General features: G+C 43.9%; 1 protein-coding gene and 1 non-coding gene across 3 annotated transcripts; both read right to left on the minus strand.

Annotated features, from left to right (window-relative positions):
- Nucleotides 1-2,309: 2,309 nt before the first annotated feature.
- On the minus strand, nucleotides 2,310-16,450 carry LOC139534622 (splicing factor 1-like). Of its 2 annotated transcripts, XM_071333897.1 has the most exons (12): nucleotides 16,045-16,450; nucleotides 15,452-15,583; nucleotides 13,331-13,406; nucleotides 10,760-10,912; nucleotides 10,168-10,257; nucleotides 7,371-7,554; nucleotides 6,936-7,051; nucleotides 6,720-6,827; nucleotides 6,174-6,357; nucleotides 5,692-5,950; nucleotides 3,853-4,011; nucleotides 2,310-3,775 (listed from the first exon to the last, which is right to left on the minus strand). In XM_071333897.1, the coding sequence occupies exons 1-12, from the start codon at nucleotides 16,298-16,300 to the stop codon at nucleotides 3,444-3,446; spliced, it is 2,049 nt and encodes a 682-aa protein (XP_071189998.1). In that variant the 5' UTR covers nucleotides 16,301-16,450; the 3' UTR covers nucleotides 2,310-3,443. The 2 variants fall into 2 exon arrangements, with proteins under 2 accessions (XP_071189998.1, XP_071189999.1); XM_071333898.1 differs by lacking the exons at nucleotides 13,331-13,406; nucleotides 16,045-16,450 and having other exon boundaries at nucleotides 15,452-15,582.
- Nucleotides 6,427-6,558, minus strand: LOC139534981 (small nucleolar RNA SNORA17). Its single transcript, XR_011667066.1, has one exon. It is a non-coding gene; the product is annotated as a small nucleolar RNA SNORA17 (small nucleolar RNA).

Raw genomic sequence — 16,450 nt, forward strand, 5'->3', positions numbered from 1 at the left:
ATCTCTATTGCACTCCACACTGCCCTTTCCAACCTGGACAAAAGGAACACTCATGTGAGAATGCATTTCATTGACTACAGCTCAGCTTTCAACACCATAGTACCCTCAAAGCTCATCACTAAGCTAAGAATCCTGGGACTAAACACCTCCCTCTGCAACTGGCTCCTGGACTTCCTGACGGGCCGCCCCCAGGTGGTGAGGGTAGGTAGCAACACATCTGCCACGCTGATCCTCAACACTGGAGCCCCCCAGGGGTGCGTGCTCAGTCCCCTCCTGTACTCCCTGTTCACCCACGACTGCATGGCCAGGCACGACTCCAACACCATCATTACGATTGCAGACGACACAACAGTGGTAGGCCTGATCACCGACAACGACGAGACAGCCTATAGGGAGGAGGTCAGAGACCTGGCCGGGTGGTGCCAGAATAACAACCTATCCCTCAACGTAACCAAGACTAAGGAGTTGATTGTGGACTACATGAAAAGGAGGACCGAGTACGCCCCCATTCGCATCGACAGGGCTGTAGTGGAGCAGGTTGAGAGCTTCAAGTTCCTTGGTGTCCACATCACCAACAAACTACAATGGACCAAACACACCAAGACAGTCATGAAGAGGGCACGCCAAATCCTATTCCCCCTCAGGAAACTAAAAAGATTTGACATGGGTTCTGAGACCCCCAAAAGGTTCTACAGCTGCAGCATCGAGAGCATCCTGACTGGTTGCATCACTGCCTGGTACGGCAACTGCTTGGCCTCCGACCGCAAGGCACTACAGAGGGTAGTGCGTACGGCCCAGTACATCACTGGGGCTAAGCTGCCTGCCATCCAGGACCTCTACACCAGGCGGTGTCAGAGGAAGGCCCTAAAAATTGTCAAAGACCCCAGCCACCCCAGTCATAGACTGTTCTCTCTACAACCGCATAGCAAGCTGTACCGGAGTGCCAAGTCTAGGACAAAAAGGCTTCTCAACAGTTTTTACCCCCAAGCCATAAGACTCCTGAACAGGTAATCAAATGGCTACCCGGACTATTTGCATTGTGTGCCCCCCAACCCCTCTTTTACGCTGTTCCTACTCTCTGTTTATCATATATGCATAGTCACTTTAACTATACATTCATGTACATACTACCTCAATTGGCCTGACCAACCAGTGCTCCCGCACATTGGCTAACCAGGCTATCTGCATTGTGTCCCGCCACCCACCACCCCCTCTTTTACGCTACTGCTACTCTCTGTGTATCATATATGCATAGTCACTTTAAACCATATCTACATGTACATACTACCTCAATCAGCCTGACTAACCGGTGTCTGTATGTAGCCTCGCTACTGTTTTTCACTGTCTTTTTATTTCTTTACTTACCTATTGTTCACCTTTTTTGTACTATTGGTTAGAGCCTTTAAGTAAGCATTTCACTGTAAGGTCTGTTGTATTCGGCGCACGTGACAAATAAACTTTGATTTGATTAGTGTCCAACTTTCGTCTGTTGCAGATGCACCTCCCCGACTTCAGTCTACAGTTGGTTGTTTTCACCTTACCACAGCCGAAAGTCTGTGATAGAGCATAGGAGACAAAACTGTAAAACAAAACTTATTGGATGCAGGAGTGCAGACAGTGTAGTACACACAGAAAACAGCCTCATACCAAAGAGTTTTTGTAACTAAACCAAGACAAACCACAGCCTGTCATTTCCAATGGGAACAAATGAGCCATAGTGGGCAGAACAAGCAAGGAGGGGGGCAGAGCCCAGCACGAGCTAGCGAGATCTAATTGGAGCGTTCCAGTATTATCTGCATATTTTCATTTTGGAACGCCTACTCTGAAGTGTGTGTGTGTACAGTAACTCAATTAGCCTTCGCACTCCTAAACAACGAAATTTAAAACTTTTTTGCAAAGGGAAAGTCACAAACCTTAGTACACTCTCTTCATAACAGATTCTAGTTTTGGGAACAGAAAACTGTATTGAGATCAAACGTTTCAATGAAAAAAATGTGTAGAATACCTGCCAAAATCCATCTCGCTCCATCTTCTCCCACTGCCCGCCAATGGGCTTCCTCTCACTACCATATTTGGTAGTGAGTGGAAACGCCAAGCAGATGCTTTGCATTAACATCCAGTGAAATATCTGGATCTTTGTTCCATCTGTGCCTTTTTCCACTGGGCTTTTATCTAAAGTGAGGCTGAGCCAGCAAGCCTTCTGTCTAGACTACAGGTCAAAACAATCGTCTGTGGAAGCTGTATTCAAGTGTCATTGAGGGAATAAGACAGTTTACAAGGCAGAGAAAAGCAAAACACAGACTGCAAAATTAGTTAAAGATGAGTTTAATAACAATCAAGCAACATTGCAAGGACTATTAATTCAGGCTAGACCCAACACAAGGCTGACAAACCATTTCCAAAAATAGAGTAAAAATTACAATTGTATAATGTCATCTAACATAGTACATTTTTTTCCTCATTAACTCAAGTTACTAAAGGGAACTGAAATAGCGTTGTTGTGATTTTGCTGGAGCAATACAAGCATGGAGGGGAAAGGTTGTTAACAGAACAAGTAAGCATCCAGTCAGACTTCCTTAGAATTTAAGTAGCGCAGAGCATCTCTTAAGCCAATCAGCTGCAGGATGCAAAATCCTATTCCCTGCTACATCCACATGGACCTAAATGGAAAATGCTCACCAGAAACTGCTGAAATGCACAGCTTGTTCTCTTAAAAAAAAAATATAATAATAAAAATAATAAACAGTACTACAAAAACCCGTTTTTCAGACAAAATAATCAAGAGGGAGATGCGACGTCCAAGAAATTTTTGCAATTACACTTCACATCGGGTTCAATTAGAAAAACAGCAGAAAAATATTCAGCTCAGTGAAACCAATAGCAAGTGAATGGAACATGACGATGAATGAAGGCCGAAGCCATTGGACTACCATGCCTACAAAATTGGCTGGATAATCTGAACAGTAAAATGTCCTGTAGATGACGACAAAATGATGACTAAGCTTGAGCTCAACTTTAATAGATCACCCCATAACCAATGTATCCAAGGTAAATATCCATCAAACAGCTTATAAGCCCGTAATAACTCAGAAAAACACACTAGTTATACTTTTAGGTAGAACTAAGAAGAATGAGAATAGGACATTCATAGTCCAGTCGGCAAACCAAAGCATATACATGTCTGAGGTGGGTTATTTGGTATGCAAAGTGAGTCATAAACCAATCATGGAGGGAGTAAACTCTAAAAAAATATATTAAAAAAAGATTCCCAAAAACAAAACAAAAAATGGACAGAGAACTTATACCGAGTGATCAAAAACACTAACTTTAACAGAAACATTAAGTTAAGCAAATGTACAAATTCAACCACACCACCTCCCTCTTGTTTGAGGAGTTTCTCTGCATGCTAAGCAGGACTGTGTTTAAGAAGGTTCAGCGGGTGTTTAATTTTGGGGGGGTGGAGGTGGCGGCGCAGGGGGCATACCGAAGGGGGGCATGCCTGGCACCCCCATCCCCATCATGGTGACAAAGTTGGAGGGATCCATGGGCGGAGGGGGAGGTGGAGGGGCATACATCATGCCGGCTGAGCCGGGGGGTGGGGGGGGAGGGGGAGGTGGGGCACCGGGGGGCAGAGGGGGCTGGACTCCGGGCGGAGGTGGGACCATGGAGGGGTTGCCCATGGGGGGAGGGGGCTGGGCAGCCGAGGCAGCGGACTGTTGGGGCTGCTGCCAGGGGGGCAGGTTGCCAGTGCCAGGACTGGACGTTGTGGTGGTATCTGGGGAGGAAAGAACTTTAGTTAGTGGGAGAGACTAGAAATAACATACGGCACTGTTTCAATGCTGGTGTTCTTACTCTGTTGCCATGGCAGTGGTGCACTAGTGGCCATGCTGCTGGTGGGAGGGGGTGGAGGGGCCTGCTGTTGCCATGGAGGCAGGGGACCCGAGGGTGGAGGGGGAGGCTGGTTGTTCGGGGGTGGAGGTGGTGGCGGCATCATGGGTGGAGGCAACAGACCTGAAGACAAATGAGAGAAAATATAAACCCTTTACACTCGTGGGAATGGGCCTAAATGGAACTGTTTCTTACAGAACAGATATGAACAGAATATACACGGTAGCAATCTAAAAAGGGAACCGTTTTAATTACTAGACCAAAGATGGACAACATTTAATCCGACACAAGACTGAATCCAAACACACACTTCATGTGCATTTTCCATTTACTGTACTTTTCCCCACATTTGTTGATAAAGAAATCTGAAAATACTCTGGATACATTCAGTAACGTAAGAACATTCCTGGAAAATGTGGGGAAGCAGCAGCATAAGACAAAGGATTTACAAGGGTTTGAGTAAAAGGTCTAATTGGGGGCCTCCTGAGTGGTGCAGTAATCTACGGCACTGCATCGCAGTGATAGAGGCATTACTACAGACTCGGGTTCATTCCCGGGCTGTGCCACAACAGGCCGTGGCCAGCAGTTCCATAGAACACCGCACAATTGGCCCAGCGTCATCCAGGTTAGGAGAGGGTTTGGCCAGGGGGGCTTTACATGGCTCATCGCTCTCTAGCGGGACGGGTGACCTTGGTCGTCAGTTGAACAATGTTTTGTAAAATCCAACCTCTCCAAAGTGTACACAGTTCCTGTCATTTCAATGCACTTATGACTCAAATAAGTCTTCAATATGTTTAAAAAGTAATAAAAACAATTGCAATAATAATAATGAGTCAACTACAAGGTGCTGGTTTGAGCTCTGCTAGCTGTGCCGTTGAGGAACAACAGGAAGCACATTTGGGGTTCTTTTGATTAGAACCCAGCCCTGCATCGCCGCCATCACACAATTACTGTTGTTTATGCAATCCAAAAACAGTCCATTATAAATCTGGGTCTGGTGGACATCATGTGAAAGCCTGTTCTATTGTCAACATGACTAGTTAAGTTCTAAAATAGAATATCACAGTGTTAGGCTTTCACAATGCAATTCAGGGGAACAGAATTGGTGATCATTGACAGGAGCCATGAGTTCCTTCAGGTGAGTGTGTCGCAGTGAGTTTTCACCACAATAGACAAACAGACTGCTTCTGTTCAGAACAACCCAGGGTATGACCACATGTCATCTTTTAACCACACATCAGGCATAGTGATCAAACAAGTTGACACTGAATATGACAAGTTTTATGAAGAGCACATTTGGACTCATGGGTGTTTGTCTTGCTTGTATGACATCAAAGCCGTATTTATTATAATCTTCAAAGTCTCATCTTTCAAAATACATAGTCGCCATAATTTACAGTCTTTCCCCCACACAACAAAAAAACACCCAAAAGTTGCCCAATTAGCAGGAGAGATGGGGGCAACTTCTCGTTGCGCGCCGTTCTCAAGTTTAGAACGGCTGTCAGCCAAAACCCCATAAAGCGCTGTGAAGCAGAGACCTTGAGGTCTGACGCCATGTATAGCATGTTACTGTACAGCTATTGCGTTCCAATTTAGGTGTTTATCAGTGCCCAAATCTGCCCTTTTCAACCCAGGTACGAGTGTAAAGGGCTACAATTGCAATGTTATAACTGATTAGACTGCGAAGACCAAACAGACATGTGTGTCTGTCATGTGTACATGTGTACATGACACCACAAACACAGTTTACAAACAGGGAAAACAAAACGGAGACCAGCAAAAACAACAGTCTCTCTCTCTTACCCATATGGTGTCCATGTCCCTGGCCCATGGGGGGCGGTGGGGGCTGCATCCACGGGGGTGGCATGCCATTGTTGGGGGGCATGGGGTGCCCTCCCATGTTGGACATGGGGGGTGGGAAGTTGTGGTGGCCTCCGTGACCTCCATGACCCCCGTGGTTGCCATGACCACCGTGTTGGTTGCCATGACCACCGTGGCCTCCATGCATGCTGTGGAAGTTCCTGTTCTCAGACTGGCCGGAGTTCATCCAGGGAGGACGGCTCTGCAGCACAAATATACAGTCAGACAAGAGGCACTTTTTGGGCTTCCATGACTTGCACGGTTTATTGTGTAGTCTAAGCTTGTCTGTTGATGAAACTAAACTCCACGAAGGAACCAATAAAGTCCCCATGAATCTCTGGCATGGAACAGAAGGCCTATTTTGATGTGTAGATTTTTGAAGACAATTGAAGCTCAGGTCGTGTTAGTCACCACATTCAACTCACCGGTGGAGGCTGGTTGTTGCTGCCTCTGTTGTGGCCGCTGTTCTGGTTGATGGAGTGTCCCCCACCAGAGGAGGGTACAGGGGCCTCGCCCAGCTCCGCCATGAGGGACAGGTATTCCTTGTCCATACGGGCTTTGTCCTGGGCAGACTGGGGGGGCTCACCGGCCCTGGGCGCAGCAAAGGAGCTGGAGAGAGAGGTCATTTTAATGCATGGTACGTTTTTAGAAATTGTTATAGAAATTTTCTTTAGTGTTTATGTCGGAGCTATGATCACTCCAAGTACCCACTGTTCCGGGTCCTCGGCATGGACCTAGCCCTGTCATTCTATGCCCCTCACGACACAGGCTCAACACTTCCAGTCGGACTGTAACGCCTCAAGGGGCAGGTTCCTGCATAATCTCTAGTACTAGATTGGGCTAGCCAAAAAACTATTTTGGGTACCGTATAAGAATAATCTAATTTCAAAGTAATTCCATGTATGCAAGCAAAAATACTTATTTCTGAGCAGGAATAATTTATGTAACAGAGTACGTAGCTGGTAAGTTACCTGGTGAACTTGCAGTCTGAGGAGATGTGGCCTGCACCGCCACACTTAGTACAAAGGGTCGTGTTGGTGACGCTGCGGGGTTCAGTGCTCTGCCACGGACGTAGGATCCTGTGGGGGAAACAGATGGGTGAAGCAGTGAACACAGTTACCCAGGCCAGGCACCTTGGACTATCCAACTTCCACAGAATGGCTGATATCAGAACTTGGCAGGCTCACCTGTTGTCGTCCTCTCTCAGGGTTCCGTTGAGTCTGGCCAGCTCTCTCAGCTGCATCTTCCTCAAGTCGTTCTGGTCCTCAGGGGTCTCGATGCCCTGCTTGAGGATTGTGCGGATCTACGGGACACCATAGTGGACAACCCTTAAACATGTATGCAAATCATCATAGAAATGCATAGCACTAGCTAGTTATAGTATTATACGAGTGGACAGTGACAAGAGGTAAGCCAGTAGACCAGCGTTTCCCAAACTTGAACCTCAGGACCCCAAGGGGTGCAAGTTTTGTTTTTTGCCCTAACTCTACACAACTGATTCAAATATGGTTGATTATTTGAATCAGCTGTGTAGTGCTGGGGCAAAACCCAAAACGTGCACCCCTTGGGGTTCCGAGGACCGAGTTGGGGAAAGCCTGCAGTATACGTTATGATGGGCTCACCTGTTCCACCGCCTTCTTGACGTTCTCCATGGTGTTGGCGGTGACCAGGGCGTGCAGCGGCTCGTCCTCCCCTGGCAGCATTTGGCCATCCTTACGGCCCACCTTGCCCTCCTTTACCGAGCCCTTACCACGGATCATGATCTTGGCACAGCACTCCTTCTCTATGTTCTTCAGGGTGTTGCCACTGCAAGGACACAAGCATGTGTGTGAGATGTAGTAAGGAATCAGCACCACCTACTGAACTACCACCCAAGACTTCCCTCTGCTTCCGCACGGCAGGCGGTACCGGTGCATCAAGTCTGACACCAACAGGTTCCTGAACAGCTTCTATCTCCATGCCATAAGGCTAACTAAATGGCTCCACAGACTATCTGGGTTGACCTTTGTATTTTATTCTTATTTTAGCACTGTCTCTATGCACACACACAGGGCCCTACACGCTATGCACTGATACTCCAACACACATACAAACACTCACTCCATCATTTGCACACACAATCATCATATACACTGCTGCTACTGTTTATTATATATCCTGATGTCTAGTCACCTTACCTCTAGACATATCTACCTCTATCGATTCAGTATCCCCCTGCACATTGTAAATATGGTACTGGAACTGACCCTGTGTACAGTAGGCTTACTTTGTGTTCTTCTATATATATATATACAGTGGGGAGAACAAGTATTTGATACACTGCCGATTTTTCAGGTTTTCCTACTTACAAAGCATGTAGAGGTCTGTCATTTTTATCATAGGTACACTTCAACTGTGAGAGACGGAATCTAAAACAAAAATCCAGAAAATCACATTGTATGATTTTTAAGTAATTAATTTGCATTTTATTGCATGACATAAGTATTTGATCACCTACCAACCAGTAAGAATTCCGGCTCTCACAGACCTGTTAGTTTTTCTTTAAGAAGCCCTCCTGTTCTCCACTCATTACCTGTATTAACTGCACCTGTTTGAACTCGTTACCTGTATAAAAGACACCTGTCCACACACTCAATCAAACAGACTCCAACCTCTCCACAATGGCCAAGACCAGAGAGCTGTGTAAGGACATCAGGGATAAATTGTAGACCTGTACAAGGCTGGGATGGGCTACAGGACAATAGCCAAGCAGCTTGGTGAGAAGGCAACAACTGTTGGCACAATTATTAGAAAATGGAAGAAGTTCAAGATGACGGTCAATCACCCTCGGTCTGGGGCTCCATGCAAGATCTCACCTCGTGGGGCATCAATGATCATGAGGAATGTGAGGGATCAGCCCAGAACTACACGGCAGGACCTGGTCAATGACCTGAAGAGAGCTGGGACCACAGTCTCAAAGAAAACCATTAGTAACACACTACGCCGTCATGGATTAAAATCCTGCAGCGCACGCAAGGTCCCCCTGCTCAAGCCAGCGCATGTCCAGGCCCGTCTGAAGTTTGCCAATGACCATCTGGATGATCCAGAGGAGGAATGGGAGAAGGTCATGTGGTCTGATGAGACAAAAATAGAGCTTTTTGCTCTAAACTCCACTCGCCGTGTTTGGAGGAATAGAAGGATGAGTACAACCCCAAGAACACCATCCCAACCGTGAAGCATGGAGGTGGAAACATCATTCTTTGGGGATGCTTTTCTGCAAAGGGGACAGGACGACTGCACCGTATTGAAGGGAGGATGGATGGGGCCATGTATCGCGAGATCTTGACCAACAACCTCCTTCCCTCAGTAAGAGCATTGAAGATGGGTCGTGGCTGGGTCTTCCAGCATGACAACGACCCGAAACACACAGCCAGGGCAACTAAGGAGTGGCTCCGTAAGAAGCATCTCAAGGTCCTGGAGTGGCCTAGCCAGTCTCCAGACCTGAACCCAATAGAAAATCTTTGGAGGGAGCTGAAAGTCCGTATAGCCCCGCGACAGCCCCGAAACCTGAAGGATCTGGAGAAGATCTGTATGGAGGAGTGGGCCAAAATTCCTGCTGCAGTGTGTGCAAACCTGGTCAAGAACTACAGGAAATGTATGATCTCTGTAATTGCAAACTAAGGTTTCTGTACCAAATATTCAGTTCTGCTTTTCTGATGTATCAAATACTTATGTCATGCAATAAAATGCAAATTAATTAATTAAAAATCATACAATGTGATTTTCTGGATTTTTGTTTTAGATTCCTTCTCTCACAGTTGAAGTGTACCTATGATAAAAATTACAGACCTCTACATGCTTTGTAAGTAGGAAAACCTGCAAAATTGTCAGTGTATCAAATACTTGTTCTCCCCACTGTATATATATTTTTTTTTTCTACCTTGTTATTTGTGGTATTATATTGTTATTGATTACTGCATTGTTGGGGTCTAAGGCATTTCCCTGTACTTGTGCCATAAAAACTCCTATGCAAAACCCCAGACATTGTAACCCAATGTGCCAATAGACCCACAACACAGGAACATTATATAGAACCATCGTTAGTGGTGGGGGGGGTAGATACGGTTACATATTGGGATATTAATTTGAGGATATATTGTATTGTTTTCATAATACCACAATTATTATTGTTGCGCTAGTTGGCTGTACCTTCATAAAAATCCAGTATTTTTCCTTCATATCTTGTTCCCCATATCCTTTTTAAAATACAGAGCCAATTTGGTGTTAGCACTTCTATTTCTATGACCGATCAAAACTAGTTCTCTCATGGCTCTCTTGACATATGTTGAGCAATATGTTTGGAACATCAAATCGCAAGAACATCATATTGTGAGGTCCCTGGCAAACTCCCACCCATATGATAAAGGCCTGTAAACTCACCGTGGCCCAATCAGCAGGCCAACAAAGTTGATCTCCGGGTACTCGTCCTGTGGAATCATCACCTTGTCGTTGACTCTGGTGGCTGGGGGCCTGTGGGGGATATTCGTGTTTAGTATAGTGAAGGATATAACCCAGTCTCTACACATTCAAGCCAAAGGGAAGAGTTTCTCATTTCATATGCATATACTGCATTCTAGTCAAAGCCACTCCAACATTGCTCATCCTAATAATTATATATTTGTTAATTCCATTCTTTAACTTTTGAGATTTGGGTGTATTGTTAGATACTACCACACTGTTGGAGATAGGAAGACAAGCACTTCGCGACACCCGCAATAACATCTGCTAAATAAAATTTGATTTGAAGCATGGCTGTTCTCAGAAGACACATTAAAACCAGCAGAGACATAGCAATAGTTCTGAAACTCGGACCAACCATGAAGTGTAATTTAAACAATAGGGAATAAACAAGAAAGAAAATTCTGGGGGAGTGGGAAGAAACTAGACTATAAACAGCTGTTGCTGTAGTAACAGCTAATGGGGATCCAAATACACAAGACTATGTTAGTAGATAAGGGAATAGGGCACATACTTGTAGTCAGCGGGGGGCTTGAACTCAGGGTTGAGTGCCACCATATCGGTGATGAGGGAGTGACGCTCCTCCTCGATCTTCTTGCGTGTGCGGTACTCCCTGGTGTTCAGCCTCTTGCCCTCGCTGTTATAGATGGGCTCTGGAGACGGGGATCTGGGGAAGGGGGAGAGAGTACAGACAGACAACCATTAATATCTCCAACTGGAGGGAGAACTAAGACCATTGACAATCATACACAAGTTCCCCTATGTCTAAGCCTTGAATAACAATGTTACCAAGAAAGCTCTTTTTAAGGTACACTTGATAATATCATGGTCATGTCCCCGTGCCACTTCTCAGTGAAGGGGAGGCAAGAGAAACAATGGTTACGGTAAGCAGTTGGTCACACTGGGAAAAAACAAATAGTCATCTCTCATAGGAATGGCTGTGTGATAGCTATATTTGGCTTTACTTCCTGCATTCTCAAAGGGACATTTGTTGCTACTAGGCTGTAGCGTTTGACTTGCCAAATGGTTTCTGGGATTTTATATACATCTGAAAAATGGGGACATATCACCTTGCGATACATAATAAAGACTATTCTGAAAGGGCAACCACCACTTCAACAACTAAATCTATCTAGACAAAATGGACAGAATTAATCCTGCATACAGGATGTAAAGTGAAAGGGGTGGGCAATAAAAAATAAAGTTTTTAAAAAAGCGTTGCATTCCTAAAGGAACCGCTGGCTTTGGTAGTAAGACTGCCATAATGGATGCCGAGGTGGAGAGGGTGTTAAAGCCAGGTCCATACCTTCCCCTTGGACGGAACACCTGAAAACCTGTTTCGCTGCGTTAAAGAGGCTCTGTGCTTGAAAAAGGTTAAGGTGACAAGGGGTAATTTGGGGTTAGAGAAAATGAATTATGATTAGACGTTAACCCTTTTCATTGTGCACTCTCCCACAAGTGAGGTCTGGTCGATGAACAATTCAGGAGGAAAAGTATAGGAAAGGTTTCTTTTTATACATCTTGAAATTTCCACTGCTGACAACCTGAAACACTCCCGTTATTTGTTGGGAGTGGAGGAGTGACGTTATTAGCGTCCTGGGATGAGCTTTTTGCTGTCGCTGTGGAAACGTCTGATTAAGATAATGAAACTATGTCAAGTACAGACAACAGGGACTGTGGCCAACAAAGAGATATCAATCTCACACTCATAAAAACAACATGACATTTCCTGCTGGAATAATAGATGCTTATGCAAACTAAAGTGTCAGAGCCGGTCTGTGTCATTCCGGAATAGTCAGGATCAGAGGAGTTCTCCTCCAGAGTCCTAGAGTTCCACCTGAAATACTGTGGAACCCTCCCCCATGGGCGGAACGTCCAGAAGCCTCATTATGGAAAACCCATTAATGACCATGGAAAAACACCCAACGGTTAAAAGTTAATTTGTCAGGATTCAGGTGGAGTCTGACAATGGTTGGACCACTTGAATTGACGAGACGAGTCAAGACCAGAGTAACACATCAGGATTTTTTTGTCATGTCAAGCACTGGCAGAAGCAGGTTATTCTAAAGAAACCCATTACTGAAAACTAAACTTGACCTAGTTGTTCAAATTGCAAACAGTATATCATTATATAACTATTTAAGATGCTAGACTCCCTTTACCTTACAGCTACCCGACTAGTCAAGGAGACTGAAATATGCATTCTGACAATCACTAAAATCTACAAATATTATCAACCATAAGCTGCTAAATGAACAATAAGATTAACTTAGATTCATAAGTATTGACCCAAACCTGCAGTGTTGAAGAAAATGTCTCCATCAATAATCAAAATGTCTCACACACAGTCAGGTCAACATCTGAGTTGACAGAGAATGGATAAATCAGGATGCATATACAATAAAAATAAGACACTGCACATCATTAAGATATATAGATGTTACAGCTAATGCAGTGGGATATATATTATATATATATTCAGAATGAGGGTAATTGTTTTTTGACTTATGATTAGTAAGAATACCATCTGTCAGGAGACAATGATGCCATTTAAGAAAATCATTGAGGAATATAAGAACAAAAAACTTATGAGGCAAATTTAGATGGGTATAAACATAAGCTGGAAATACTTGAAGAACACCAAGTTAACCGGAGAGGTGCCCATGGTAACTTCACACCGTATCTTAACTAAAGAGCCCAAAGGTTTCTATCAATCGTCACTTTTTCAAAATTACAATTTAGATTGAAGACCTACATCTAAAATGGCTGGATGTCACACTGAAATGTAATACTATATTCAGAGCCAAAGCTTTAGTCTTCAGTCGCCCTGGAAGTTATGACTATAAGAGCCTAGAAGTAGGACATCCCTTTGTACTTACTACTGAAGAAAATATAAACTGAGAAAATTAAGCTACTATGTCACAATATGCCTCTACCACTAGTGAATGGATACTAAATCTACTACACTTCAAGACCTAAAGCATCTTTTGAAAATTATGTGTAATTTTCCAAAGACCAACATTTGGCGTCAAAAGAACAAGGTAGAGAAAATGTTACTGTTCGTGGGTTTAAAACTTTTCCCGACCTGTCCTCAGGGTTAACAGGGATTCCCAGGTCTCCTGTACGCAGTTTACGAGTCAGGTCTTCAATCTGCAGTTGGACTGGAAGAATTCAGGTTAGGAAAGAAAAACAAGAAGGATGGAGAGAAATGCAGTTACCACCATAACATTAATCTGGAAACAGTGCATTCTAAATTAGAGCACCGTCTCATTTGTTTAGAGGCAAAAAAAACACGATTACAATGAATGATTAAACATTTACATTAAAACACAAGGGGAATAAAGTGTACTTCTGAATTCCAGCAAATATTCTACAACAGTAAAACCCTTCCTCATTTCCAGGGGAAATGGATGTACCAAAATGGCCATGCAAAACTCTATAGAGCCAATTCATTGAACGGAAAGTTAACTGTCATCAGGAAATAACAAGCCCCAGGATGTGTTTTACATATGCAAGGATGGTATGTACATATGCAAAATTTGGCATCCCATTAATGAAGTAAGGGTTTATATGTACAGCAACATTTCAGAGGGTCATTAGAGCAGGGTTCCGTGCCTGCCAGCATAAATTAACCACATTCCAAACCCTATTATATGCATTTTGATTCATTTCAATTTGTAATATTATTATCATAATAATAATAATGTGACCTTAGTTATATGATCGTAGTTAATTGTGGTTTTAGTAGAATAGGGAAACTCGATCCACAAGTTGACCTAACACAATATAACATTAATAAAGTTCAATGAGCCAATAGAGAGTCACTGTCTGCACACCTGTGGCTCTACAGCCAAGGAGCTATTGGTTATGTAAAATAGGAAGGAACAAAAATAAATCACTCATCACATGCACATTTCTGTATAGGAGTCATGACCAAATGTAACCCAGTCCCACCCCAACCTCCAAAAACTCCCACCCCTTCCTGACAAGATTCAAATGAGATGAACACAGCCCCTGTGAATTTATATTTCACTGCTATTTCATCACACGCTTCCAACCAATCCTTTTGAACTTCTTGTGTGGTTATTGTGGTGAATGAACAAAGGAAAAATAAAAAGTAAGAACAGAAGGCAGGCACAAATGAATGTTTACATACCAAGGAAGACCAACCATTAACAGTGACTCAACATCAATAACCCATTCTGTTATTGACATGTAGACAAACTCAACTGAAATCTGACTTCCACTTTATCCAAACCCCTCCAAATGACACACATATAATACAGGTTGGAGAGGTTGGATCAGGGGGCGCCGGTGGAGAAGTTGTTGTGAGGGGTTAAGTGCCTGGCGCAAGGGCACAACGGCAGGCAAAGGCATCTAGGATTAAATACCAGCCGCTCTAAGGCCTGTTTGGTGGTGTTACACTGCTGCTGGAAGGCAGCAGTCAAGATGACCGTTTCTTAAACTAACGGGGTCTTAAAACATCCAAATTAGTGCCTATTCTAAAGGATACACAGGAAAGTAGTCTTTTTGCCATTGAAGTAGCATTGCTCATACACTAAACTCACATGTATGATATCAAGGAAGATTTTAGGACAACATTGGTCGATTCATTCATGCCAACGGACAGTGACACCTTTCTTTTTTGCTAATGGATGTCCACTGGTATGCAAACCTTGATGCCACAAAAAAAAAAAAATTGCTATAGGAGAACCACATTACTGTAACTCCTTAGGATTAAGGCCTTCTTTTGCACTCCACATCCACAAGTTAGTCTACTCAGTTGCTTAAAAATACTGAATTTCGTTAGGTAGAGCAATACGATTTCACACTACAGCTTGAGTTGTTACATTTTTGACAAAGTTTTGTCTATGTATTGGCAAATACTGTAATTGAATCACCTTCAATGCAAATCAACCCTTTCATGGCTATGCACTAGTCAGGACATTGCTCTCCCAAAGTGGGTATATGTGCGGTGAGTGACTCAACACAACTGTTTCAATATGCTCTAACTGATGAAATTCAGCAAACATGTCACGAACTATACATAACATTTCAATACTCAGAAAGTGAGGGGAAAAAACACTAGGCAACTGGATCTCACAGGGACATGTAAAGAACCAGGCAGTTAATCCTGTAAATCTAAACACTTGCTAGTAAATTAATGTACAGTTGTTATATAGTAGTGGACAAGTTAACTAGTTACCTATATAGGCCTTCTCCTGATCCCGAGTCAGTCCAGGCGGGATGACGGTGGGCATACCAGGAATGACTGTCTTCTGGTCGGGTGTTTCACTATTCCAGCGGCTCCTTTTCCTGGCTTTTTTCTGACCGAAGTCTGACAGATGAGAAAGAGGGTATTCTCAACGTGGGTCTTATACATGTTGACTGATAATGTACAATTTACGAATTCCTAAACAGACACCAAAGTAACGTTAGTTAAAAAGACGATGGCCTAATAACTACCGTGCATTGTTTCTTTTTTGCTAATTAAACGTTTAACTGCTAAATGGCCAGTTAACGTTGAACCAGTTATAACAAATATTGTGTTTAACGTTAGTTACGTCGTTGGCTAGAATCCTGTTCACTTCACTTGGCACATATTACTAATGTACGAAGTGTATTTCGCATTACAATGATTAGTTAGATACATTTCAGCATCTGAAACATCGATAATGTTGGCTAGCTAATATGGGGTGTTAGCAAGCTACTTTAGCTGCTCAACCCACAACACATCACAGCCTAACACTGTGAAGGACTTTCTCCACGCTGTTTAGCTCGCTAGCTAGCCTAGCTTACCTGACTGAGACTGCATTCCGGCACCTTGGGGTGGTTGTGGTGGGGTGGGAAAAGCAGCCACTGCAGTAAACACCGGGTGAACTTGCGGGAAAGACACGTTTGGAATTGGTGGCTGAAAATTCGGTAGCGAAGGAAAGGCCACAGGAGGCCCGGGTGGAGGCATTAACCCCGCACCAGGCCCAGCATCAAAGCCTCGTTTAGCGCCGATACTCGGGTGCAGCTTCCCTAGAGGGGTTGCATTCGCTCCCGTAGCCATTTCCAAAGGTGCTCTGTTGTATCAAATTAAAGTAGGTTACCAAAGTTTGTAAATAGATGAACAAATATTACATTGAACGACATCCACAACCTTTTCCACTCGAGCTGGGGAACATAAAATGGCGCACAGCGAAATATCGCAAATGGGGAT

Source organism: Salvelinus alpinus, chromosome 11 (assembly GCF_045679555.1).
Source record: "Salvelinus alpinus chromosome 11, SLU_Salpinus.1, whole genome shotgun sequence".
NCBI classification, from domain to species: Eukaryota; Metazoa; Chordata; class Actinopteri; order Salmoniformes; family Salmonidae; genus Salvelinus; species Salvelinus alpinus.

Excerpts from the sequence above, each read along its gene's own strand:
- LOC139534622 (XM_071333897.1), bottom strand. The coding sequence starts at position 16,300 with ATGGCTACGGGAGCGAATGCAACCCCTCTAGGGAAGCTGCACCCGAGT. Across the intron at positions 15,584-16,044 it reads CGGAATGCAGTCTCAGTCAG|ACTTCGGTCAGAAAAAAGCC; the intron begins GTAAGCTAGGCT and ends CTCATCTGTCAG. Across the intron at positions 4,012-5,691 it reads GGGACATGGACACCATATGG|GTCTGTTGCCTCCACCCATG; the intron begins GTAAGAGAGAGA and ends ATTTGTCTTCAG.